Genomic DNA, 11,981 nt, shown 5'->3' on the forward strand with positions numbered 1-11,981 from the left:
TGATAATAAATATGATTATTTGTCCACACTGATGGATTAAATACTACAGAAACATTAAAAAAGGATTTCTTTATTTTTGTTTTTGTAAAATGACACCCGGGAGTTTTTGAAAGTTTGTCTTCTCACCACAAACAAGAGAATTTCCTAAATGTTGAACTATTCCTGTTAATTGTTGACTAAATGTTGAAGAAAAGTATGATTTTTGTGTGCTGCTATACAATATCACCTACATGCATCTGCTGTTGGTTCATTCCATGTCTGGCTCATTTGGCCAGTGTTAAACATGATAACTTGACAATTTCTTAAATAGTGCTTTTCTACCCCTGCATGATTTCTCATTTTGCAAATCGAGCTCAACACTGCCCCTAGCGTCCTGGAGCACCTCTGTTGTGTTTGTATGTGCTTTGTCTCCAGGGGCCACTGCAGACAGTAAATAACTACTTGTTACAACAAAGTCATGCAGAAGAGCAACTGTGATTGACCCTTGAAGCAGACAACCACATCAGGTGCTGCTACAAACAGGAAACTGAGGCTACGATTTGCACAGGCTCGCCTAACTGCACCATCTCAATCATCATGTCAACATGGACCAAATCTCTGAGCAGTGTTTCCAGCGTGTTGAATCTATGCCCCGAAGAACTCAGAGAGTTCTGAGAAATGGGTCGAAGTGACCGAGAGAAACTACAGTGGTGCCTTGGAGTTGGTGCAAGTAGAACTTTACTGCCATCGCCTGCTTTTTTACAGCGTTCAGAAAGAATGACACCAATAAAGGAAAACAAAGTGGAGCTTTCTTCTCGTTAATCCTTTTTAGACTCTAGTTCCTGAGGGCCGAGAGCAGGAAATGTAATAAAAAGTCACCTGATGACGGATTCAAGGATGATCTGACACTCGAGAGTTGACCATTTTCTGCGGAAATTCATGAGATTCTTGAGATGTTCTGTTGAACAGTCAAATCCAGAGTACACACTATAAATTGACATGGCTATAGACTACTTGCACTAGGGCATGTGACGTATTTCCGTTTCCAAATAGTACCGCTTGTGCGTTTCTGGTACGTTTGCTTATCTATCGGTAGCTATGCTAATGTCGCTTCAGAATGAGTATAAAAAGGAAAGTATTTAAAACAGAACATTTTCAAAAACAGGAGAAGAAATACTCCGAGCATTGCTGTGTCCCACTTTGTTCAGCTTCAGCCAAATTTAACGGCATACTAAGTTTTCATGCCTTTCCGACCCATTCCGACTTGAGAAGACAATGGCCGGTAAACATACGCCGGGATCATTTCACGATCACCTCTCACACCAGGGTCTGCTGCAGACACTTTGCCAGTGATCAACTCATAGAGCCAACAACCCTCGATGGTCGAAGGAGCCCTGGTTGGCATAGCTCCACATGGTCCAGTGACATTCATCTCTAATCTGTATGCTGGTTCGGTTAGTGACAAGGAACTATTCAAACAATCAGGCATTGCTGAGAAGTTGACTGAAGACATGGCAGTGATGGTAGATAAGGGCTTCCTAATCACTGATTGTTGTAAATGCAAAGTGTACTGCCCACCTTTTCTATCTAAGCAGAAGCAGATGCCAGCATACCAGGTTAAGGAGACGCAGGCCATAGCCAGACTCAGGGTACATGTGGAGCGAGTCATTAGGAGGATCAAACAGAACAAACTTTTTGATAGCATCATTACCATGTCACATGTTTATAATATCAACCAACTGTTTGCAGTGGCATGTATGCTGTCAAATTACCAGAACACAGCATTAGTTAAAAAATGGGTTAAGTGAGACAAGATGGATTTTTCCCAAGACACCAGTGCCAGTAACTTATGGAAAATGACCTGCAGCTGAGGCCACTACAGTTGCATTTCTTCCTTCTCAGCTGACAATACTTGATTACAGAACTGGTACTTGAGTGCTGATAGTTGAGTTTCAGTTATTGATAATTCAAATTCATTGCAAATGTTTAATGTTAATAATACTGTTTAATTATATTACTATATTACTATTCAGATTCAACAAAACTGTTTATCAAAATTATAAAGTAAATCACTAAATCGTTTTAAAACCATAAGTGACATTGAGCTTTTGGAACATCAAAAATACCATTTATCAATTTCTACAGTTCAGTTGTGTTATTGTCTAAATGTATATCAGTATGCTAGGCATGGAGTTTTAAATACTTACCATGTAAATAAGTTCTGCACAAATTCAACGTTTTAATGTGTGTTTTTAAAAATTAAATTGATGCCATTGCTTAAATAACAGTTTATTGATGTCACATAAAGGTAACATGTAACAACAAAAGAATTCATGAAATATATTGAAAATAAAACATCAGTTATTTTGTTCCAGCCAGCCTGAAGGATCTGTTTTTCTTTTTGCTATGTTTTTACTGTTCATTTTTTCAAACACAGGTATCTTGGCATATATATGTAAAAAAAGAAATAGTCTGCCTTTTCTCTGATTGCATTGTGCACATCTGTATCCATGTATATTCTTTGCACTAGGTAGTCCTCTTGTGCCCACACAACAAAGTCACACCACTGCATCCCACTGATGAGCAGTTGTCCTTGCACTTGCCAGTAATATGCGTGGCTCTTTTTTAGTTTAGGGGTACCACATTCCATCTGCACATATTTGCAGTCAATAAAGTTTTGTACATTGGGACATTTGAATTCGACGAAGCCAAACTGGGGGTATTCATTGGGGTCAAAAACAACACCATCAGGAGATGCAGCAAGCAATGGGGTGAATGACCAGACCACAGGGTGAGTAGTTAACATTCATTAGCCTACTATACTCTGCTGCTATTGCAGGCTCCATCTCAGTTCCTCTCCTCATGTCTGCTGTCTGCCTTGTTCCCTTCAATATACGCTCTGCTAGTGACTCGGCCGAGCTCTGGCCTCTGACGTGACACACCTCCCGAAACCTAGAGGCAGTCACTCTGGGCCTGCGGAGCTGATGCCACTCAGACGAAGAGCTTTGCTCACGTGTAGCTTCCTCTATTTTGTGAGCCATTTCCAGAGTTACAGACAAGCTTTTCAGATGCAGAAGCTCTTCTTCTGAGCACACAAACACACAATCTGATGGCAAGATGTCATACCCCTCCAGAGGCAAGTGCGGTGTTGGTGGTGCATCGCGGTGTAGTGTGATGTACCGGGTTGTCAAAACCGGCTGCTGATATGACAGAACACTGCCCTCCTGCACCAGCCCAAAGGCACTTTCCACAAGGGGCTTGTCAGGTCTCATGTTCATTGTGGTCACAAGTGGCCTGTCCTCAATATTAAATTTTGCATATGCCTCCGTTATTCTGAACAAGCAGGGATCTGGTAACGGACCCACCATGCCTCTGTAGAAGCCACTCCTAAAGAAAACATCAAAGACAATAATGTAAAGGAGAAGGTTATTATACTGAACAACAACTAAACTAAAAACTAAAAGGTGTAAAACAGTGGTGCATAAGTTAGAGACTGGGATGTATATGTACATGACTGAGTTAGCCGTCTTCAGAAAGTGTAATGTTGTATGTAAATTAATACCTATTCTGACACATGTATGTATGAAAAAAATAGCAACATACATTTGTAACACGTGAAACCAAATTTTACAAATGTAATTACCGTACTCCAGTCTGGGCCATTCTATTTGGTACCGGCTTAGTGAAGATCATGGAGTTGATGGGTCCTGGCTTCACACCCTAACAGAAGACACATTTACTATGGATGGTGTTGCTGTTCATATGTAAACATGGACTAATTCAAAAACTTTAACCTCATTTAAATTACCACTGTCCGTGGCTTGTGCCATTGCTGTTCAGATTCCGTGCAGCTATGCACAGGGGGGACAACCGGCACTCTGAGTTGTGAGTAGTGTGCTGTTTGGAAGAGCAGTGCCACTGTGTGATTGCACATAACAGCGCCTGCCACACAGGAGCACTGGCTATGTGTCAGAAGCTTAATCTAAGAATCCAGAAGCTTAATCTAAGAAGAAAGAACGAAAATTAAAAATGTAACATCTTCATGGAAGAGCCGAACAGGAACATAGTTCAGTGTTATGGTTACACACCCTCCTGAATGCTTAGTGTTTCCTTCTCTCCCTATTAAAACAACTTAACCATGCTTGATAACTGTAATAACTTAGATTGTGTATATTTGCAGTATTAACTTGTTGTCAAATGTTTCTGATCACCCAAACACACGTTGATTTAACTATCTGACTAGTCAAATTAGGAGTGATAAAGCAGGGAGACAAGGAAAACATTCAAGTTGATGGGCCTTTAGGAATGAACTTAACTAATGCTTAAATGAACTGAACCCCACTGAACGGGGATTAACAACTTTACACAGCTTCCTGCCTACACTTAGTCTGTGTGGTGCCTCACTCTTCCTCATCGACCTGTAGCACAGGGCTCTCACACCGACCTCCCCTGACAACCTGTCTTTATTGGACACTGAATAAAGATACAAGTACCATTAGCATTATTTCTGTATTACTCATTTCAGCATGTCTTAAACATATATATTTTACACTTAGCAAGAGTAGCATTAGGTAGTTAACTACCTCCATAGTTAGCCAACTACCTAACGCCATTATAACAGTGTCTAACTACAAAAGTGACATTAGTTAAGAAAACCTCAACTATAGTTTAGGACGACATAAAACACCGTTTAAGAAAACATGTAATGTAGAGAACTGACATCAAATGAAGGACATAGCGGAGTAACGTAGTGTTTGCATTTGACGTTAGCTAGCGTTTCTTTGTCGGTTAATTTACGTTTTCTTACCTTCGTAGTTGTGTATATATGATGCAGCATATAACTTAAATCCTTTATCTAATTTGCTGGCGGGGGTAGTCATCACTCTGCAAATCCGATGAACATCGGTGATGTTCAATTTTGGGAGCTCTTGTAGGCAGCGAGTGTAGAACGTCGCCATGGTTTAACCGCACCGGAAGCACTGGGGCAGGACTACATAGAACGCGGAAGTGTTAGTGCAAGTAGTCCATTGTAAAACGGTCTGTGTTAATTCAGTTGTTTCCTGCGTTTAAAGGATGCTGTTTGCACAAGTGCATTAGCACGTGTCAAGGAGAAAGTCTGCATCTACAACAGCAGGAAAAAAAAAACCCAGTACTTCACGGTTAAGGCTGCCCCAAATTCTGTTCCTGAAAGTTCATTTAAAGCTTTCTGAAAGCTAAATAATATCTATGGAAGCTATTTGGTTTCGTGTTAAACATGCTGTTAAAACTTTTGCCCTCTGAGCAGAAACAAATCAAGATTTATTTCCGCGGATCAGACCAGCACTTCAGTAAGCAGTCATATCAGTCCAGACTGAGTTATGAGCACTCATTTAGAGAGGAAAAAACAAACACTGGAATGAATTGTCTAGACTAAACCAAACCCAGTGCCCGGAGCTGAGCCAAAACAAATGCCATTCTTGACATCAACACAATCTTAAGGGGTGTTTTTTCTTCTTTTGCTTCTTTTTTAATAGAAACCAAACAGAGTGCTGCTTGAGAAACAAAAAGAAAAACTTCTGTCAAAAGTGCATGACAGTGTGAACAAAGACAGGGTACAGCTTGCTTCCAAAAACAAACAGCAAATACAGCCAGATGGATTTTCCATTGCAGAGCTGTGTTAATGAGAGGAAGCAGAGGAGTGCTTCCCAGGGATTGCATTGTGAACCCGTGCACCACTCCACCTTAACTGCTTGATCGAGGGAAACCTCCTAGAGTTTGGCCCTCATTTTTACCTGCCCTTCTCAGTCAGAGATGGTAATCCCCACATGGGATCACTTGAAAACAGCCGTCCAGCATCCGCTTTCAGCCTGCTATATAATAGGATGTCTGATAATGCTCTTAGGTATATGTATGACTCAAAAGCTGAACTGCCAAACTTAACAGTTAGTTGATGCCAACTCCACTTAATGTTCTTCCTGTTCTGGCCTACAAATTCGTGGAACATATTTAAAAAAAAAATGCACAGTGCAGTCCAAGGTCAGAAATATCCGAGAGCTATTGTGGGTAAACATCTTGAAGAAATATTTAGATATGTCTGAAATCTTTTTTTAACACATGTATGAGTCTTTGTTGCATTCGCAGTCTTGGAACTGATCATACAAAGTCTTAAATCAAACACATGTCGTTAGCTTGAAGGTGGTACACCTCTCTCCGGCTGGTCATGATGGAAACCAATAAAAGTGGGGCAAAGGAGATAAACAGCCCACTGTTTATCTTCCATCTGCAATAGAGTCTGTTGTCTATCCCAACTCTTATGAACGCAGAGGCGGGGTACACCCTGGAGAAGTTTGCTAGTGTGTCAGAGGGATAATGCATACAGACACACAACCGTTTGTGCTCACAGTTACACTGACAGCAAATTTAGAATCATCATTTAAACTCACATTCATGTCTTTGAAATGCGGGAGGAAGCTAGAATGTCCGCAGGGCTCTCTCCTAAAGACCAATAACAGGAAGAAAAAAGGACCGCATCCAAAACTTGTTCGCACTTTGACTCTGTTTTGATAGAAAGGTGAAAACCCAGTGAAATCCTAACTCTAACAGGTTGTCTAAAGAAATAAAAAGGACAAAGACGTGTGTTCAGAGTTTCATTTTTGCATTTGTTAACTGATGGGGAACATTTCTCTAGACTCACCTTTAATCGGGATTTCTTTGTTTTTTTGACATAGCTGCTTTGCAATCCAGTGATGATGTTTCTTTCGTAAATTCTATGTGTAAAAGACATTCTGCATATGAAAAAAAGTATCTCTGGCTCTCTTCCACAGTTTGTCTTTCTTCCCATTTCCCTCCTCTCATCCTCAGCAGGTCGTAACCAGGGTCTGGTTATGCTGGAGGTTTCTTCCTGTTAAAAAGGAGTTTTTCCTTCCCATTGTCGCTAAGTGAGTGCTCGGAGGAGGTCATGGGATTGTTGGGCTTTTCTCTGTATTATAGTAGAGTCTTTACCATATAAAGCGTCCTGGGGAGACAGTTTTTGTGTTTGGAAAAGCACAAAAACTGTGCTATAGAAATTGAATTGAATTTGATTGACCTGAAAAATTTCTAGTAAAACTTAAACAATACTTTAGTTAAACCACTTGTATTAAAGCTGAAAGTCTAATCACAGTACCACAGTGGCTGCGGTACTGTAGGAAAGCTACAAAAAAACCCCCAATTTCATCAGACTACCACCCAGTAGCGTTTTTTGATACGGGCGACACGGGCGGTTGCCCGGGGCGGCATCACGCCCATTTACTCGTACTCATGCTGCCCGACGTCATGCCAGCGCATATTGGGAAAGTCATAGGCACCAATCGGTTTTCTATCGCCCATTTGCTGGGAGTAAAGGCGCCCTTGCGACGTGCGCCTGCTGCTTGCGGTGCAGGTAGGAGAGGGCAGGGCGGCGGGGGATTCTCTGGCTGGCTGGAGCAGCATCTAATAACCAACTCGCAAAATAAAACAAAATAAAAACAAACCAAACACGAAAACAACAGACATTATAAGACAGACTTATAATTTGCACCGCTGTTTTTTCAAAATGCCGCGAAAAGTGAGCGTGAGAGCCCTCGGTGCGCCCGCTTCAGGGGCGATTTTGTTGACAATATTTGCTGTTTGTGTGACACACTACTAAAAATATAAAAGCATACAGTACTTGGTTGAGACGTAACACTTTAACAACAAAAGTATAGATAACCTCCCCCCCTCCCAAAGTGGTTTGTTCCAGCTCGCCTCTCCCCTGCTCTGGCTCTAGCGCCCTTTCTGCCAGAGCGATGGTGGCTGAGACACAGCAGAGCGGAGTTGTAAGTGCCTGGCTTAAAACAGGACATGTTGGCTGCATTTAACCTTCAGTTACTCTTTATATAGTTAGGTAGGAGTCAGACCATGTTTCTTTTTAGCTGAAAAACATTACACCAGGTAACCTGCAGTGTTGAAAACGTGTTTTCCCAACTACGGTTGCCACCCTACAATCCGTCCTGCTCTGTAGTAAAATCAGCGACCGTCCTGTTGCTCCCATTGAAATGTATACAGCCTATTTAAAATCTAAAACTTATAATTGTCCGTAGCCTACTGTTGTTACCACTGTCCTGTTTGAAATCTAATGAGAGAAACTGGTTATTTTCTCATATGTGCATGTGCTGATATTGAACCCAAGGTACTAACTAGCTAACTGACTGGATGCCCATTAACCTTATAACTCCTGTTTTGTGTGTGTGTGTGTGTGTGTGTGTGTGTGTGTGTGTGTGTGTGTGTGTGTGTGTACAGAGAGACAGCCAGGTTAATAATGGATATGAGGAGTTTTTTTCAAAAAAAGGAGCCACATTCAGGTAAAAGTGTAAAATCAAATGATCCATCGATAAAGGATAATGTTGGATCAGTGTTTCAATATTTATATCTTTTATTAGATGTTCATGTGGTTTGGTTATTTGCCTTTTGGTTTAAAGTACACTGAGAGAGGACTTTTTTATTAGTGATCTTAATAGTTTTTGTTTTTTTTATCTAATTGAATACAATCTATTTGTGTATGATTGTCAGTCCAAAGAGGGAGAGAGGAGAACATGAGGAGAAAGTACAAGGTCAGGAAGAACCAGGTAAGAAAACAGGCAGGAAATACTAACAGGCACAACACAAACTGTTAAACTGGAAAAGAAAAAAAAACTAATTTTACTCGTACAATCTGGAAGTTGTGTTCTCCCTATATTAAAGCTGCTATACAGAATCTGCTAAACAAACTGGGTTGTCAGCCCTGGCACTGCATTACCATATTGAGCTTCAGTCAGAGGAAGTCACGGTTGCCAAAAACTTTTTGAAGCTCAAGAGTGAGGCTGGTGCCATCCCAGATATGTTTAACATTGTGCAATCTTCTGGATAATCAGATCTTCCCCACACTGAAAACTGCTATTCAGGTTGCCCTAACAAACCCAGTTAGCAGCTGTAGCTGTGAGAGGTCTTTTAGTGTCTTGAGTCAGCTCCATACAGTACCTGGCTGAGAAGGACCATGGGTCAAAGCTGACTCCAGCAACTGGCTGTGATGTCAGTTGAGAAAGATGCTTGAGAGACTTGACCACCAAAATGTGATAGACAGATTTGCCAACCTCAAGCTGAGGCGACATAGGTTAAAAGAAAAGATCTGCAGAGCAATAGTAGCATCTGCAGTAAAGATCTTTTCATACATTGTATACATTGTACCGTAGGCCAAGGTGTCTCAATTTTTCTAATTTTTTAATAATATTTTGTACATTTCAAGGACTCTATTTTTGGAGTGCATTTTTATGTATCTGTATTGTATTATACATACACTTTAAAAGTGAGTCTCTGTCCAAAATATGCACTCAGTTTACTTCTTACTCACTGTGAGCATCATTCATTAGTCTCCTGCAGTAATTAAGGTTAGGATTTTTTTTTTTTAAAAAATTCCAGTCCATTCTTCATTAGCAGCATTTAAATAACCTTTATCAAATTTGATGGTTTTGTTACAAACTTTTCAAAAAAGTGTTTTGCTTTTCTTTCACAAATGTGGGGATTAAATTGTGTTAAAATGTACAAAACAGTGATGTCATGTTTTGTGACGAGGACCTAGGCACAGAGAGACTTGATGAATTTAAGAATGTTATGATTTAATAAAGAAATTTGCAGACTTGCACAGAGATGGTAAAATTATGATGACTGATGACGGAGACGAAGAGGGAGGAACAGAGGTTTAAATGCACCAAGGAGACAGTCAGAGGGAACTCAGGACAACTGGAGACATTTAAGGATGCAGGGACTGACAGAGACAGGGAAGAAGTCTCATTGTGACGAATAAAGTTTATCTTGCCTGGATGGGCAGCTCTCTGGGTGCTCAGCACCCCCAAACCTGTGATTCTAGAATCGCCCCTGGCCTGCTTGCGGCTGAAGTCAAAGTAAACTTTATTGTCATCTCCGCTACATACAGTCCAGTATATAGAGAGACGAGACGACGAGGCTCCAGTTACAACAGTGCAAGTAAACAAACAATAAATATAATTAGAGTAAGAAAATAAATATACACTTTAGGACGAGGGGTGAAGGGATCAATAACAATTTAAAATTTATATTTGATGATTTAAAGTCTCACACACAACCCATCGAAAGGGGAAGGGGGCCGGCTGCTTCCAAACAGAGCACATTTCATTTATAATATTGTAAATCCAAGCCCATTATGTATTCATGATTTGAATCCTGGGTTGTGCGAAATCTCAGAAATAAACACTAGACAAAGTGATTCTGTGAACTAAGGTGTAGGTCTATGAGGTTATGTTGTGGTGATCCTCAGGTTGGGGGGGTGATTGTTCATACTGGAGTGCAAAATTAAAACCAATGGAGGTTTGGACAAGAAAAGTTCAAAGCCATCAGGTGCTCAGTTTAGAAAAAAGAGAAAGGAAGAGGAGAAGAAAAGAGCAAAAGATGCAGGTAAGCAGATGTGTCATTGGATAATGGCAGCTCATCCTGAAACAATCAGAATCAGAATACTTAACAGTAACAGACTAAACTCCAAACATTATGTAACATTATGTTACAGATTTTACACATTTAAGAAATAGCATTAAGATATATATGCTATATATATATATATATATATATATTAGGGGTGCAACGATACACAAAATTCACGGTTCAGTTCGATACTTTGGTGTCACGGTTCGATATTTTTTCGATACAAAAAAAATGTTCATGCCTTTTTAATTTGTCATTTATTAAAATTATAAATATATATTTTAACTCAAAAGTACAGTTTTTAAATTTAACCCTAACCCTTGTGCGTGTTTTTTATTTTGACAGCGAATGCGCACCTGCGGACCACTTATGTGCAGCCCTGGTTATTTAGCTCGTCATATTGCAGCCACAGAAATTATTTTGTCCATGAAACCATAAAGCTGCACTTTCTTTTTGCCTTATAGTCTGATTTGTCATAACTTTTCCGTTTTGTGGTAAGCTTTTCTTTGGCTGTCACTTCTTCACCCTGACCTGTCTTATTTGGCTCAGCAGAACTGAAATGCTTTTACACACACACTCACATAAGCTCAGCGATTCTCTGCGCGATCAACCTCTCACATGCTTAAGCTTGCTGCGGGAGATTTCACTTGTCATGTTTGCATAGTAAGCTAACGATTAATAAGACGATGTCAGAGGAATTGGTGCGCAAATTATCATCACTCACAGATCAGTGCTGTCGCTCTCTATACACAGTTCGCACGATTGCAAAGTGAAAGCAAAAAAACAAGCGCAAATTCAAACGCAACTTCAATATGTCACATATTGACAGTGGCTCACCGATGCCAATGACATAATTACCCAGCTACATTTCTGAAAGAATGCAAAAGCATTGACATATATTTTTCCTACAATAGCCCGACGGGCAGGGCAGAGATAGATTTTGGTAGCCCGACTGAAAAAATCGCTAGCTCCGGGACGTCGGGCTAGCGATATTGCAAGCCCTGTATCTGATTGAGGAATCACTCATCTTTGGAAAAGAGAGTTTATTACAGAGAAATGTCTCTTTCCAAAATAAAAGCTATACTATACGCTTCTTCTGGGCTATATTCTCAGCAGCATAAGGAGAATCATGTGCTAACAGCTGTCTAAATGACTCGGCTAAAGTTAGTAGCATGCTTGCTTTTTTTTGTCTGCTTCCACTTGTCTTTGCACTAGGATGATGTCGGCGTAAATGTGCAGTCATATTCGTTGTGTTCCCGCTAGTGCTTTCAGGTTAATCTCGTTGAAATGACCTTAACGCCACAACACGGCAAATCTCCGTTAACGAGCTACCGCCGATCGCTCCGTGCATGGGGCTAGACGGCCAACACGTTAACGAGCTAACTGCGCTAACACACTAGTTCACACCAATGTAATTGAGCATTGCGTGGCACATCCAACATACTGTTTTACTTTAGTCCATGACTCGCTTACCTTCAGGGTCATACGTCACATGAAAACCAAAATAATTCCAAACGCCAGATCTGAATGAGGTT

The 11,981-nt window shown here is 40.5% G+C and overlaps 1 protein-coding gene across 2 annotated transcripts; it reads right to left on the bottom strand.

The window, feature by feature from the left end:
• Positions 1–1,589: 1,589 nt before the first annotated feature.
• Positions 1,590–4,956, bottom strand: LOC146660180 (uncharacterized). 2 transcript variants are annotated; one of them, XM_085419927.1, is made up of 4 exons: positions 4,787–4,956; positions 3,788–3,982; positions 3,623–3,699; positions 1,590–3,366 (listed from the first exon to the last, which is right to left on the bottom strand). In XM_085419927.1, the coding sequence occupies exons 2-4, from the start codon at positions 3,911–3,913 to the stop codon at positions 2,727–2,729; spliced, it is 843 nt and encodes a 280-aa protein (XP_085276053.1). In that variant the 5' UTR covers positions 3,914–3,982; positions 4,787–4,956; the 3' UTR covers positions 1,590–2,726. The 2 variants fall into 2 exon arrangements, with proteins under 2 accessions (XP_085276053.1, XP_085276054.1); XM_085419928.1 differs by lacking the exon at positions 3,788–3,982 and having other exon boundaries at positions 4,787–4,955.
• Between the last annotated feature and the right edge of the window lie 7,025 nt (positions 4,957–11,981).

This window comes from Rhamphochromis longiceps, linkage group LG10 (assembly GCF_057381845.1).
Source record: "Rhamphochromis longiceps isolate RC_006_pf linkage group LG10, R_longiceps_female_GT1.1, whole genome shotgun sequence".
Classification (NCBI taxonomy): Eukaryota; Metazoa; Chordata; class Actinopteri; order Cichliformes; family Cichlidae; genus Rhamphochromis; species Rhamphochromis longiceps.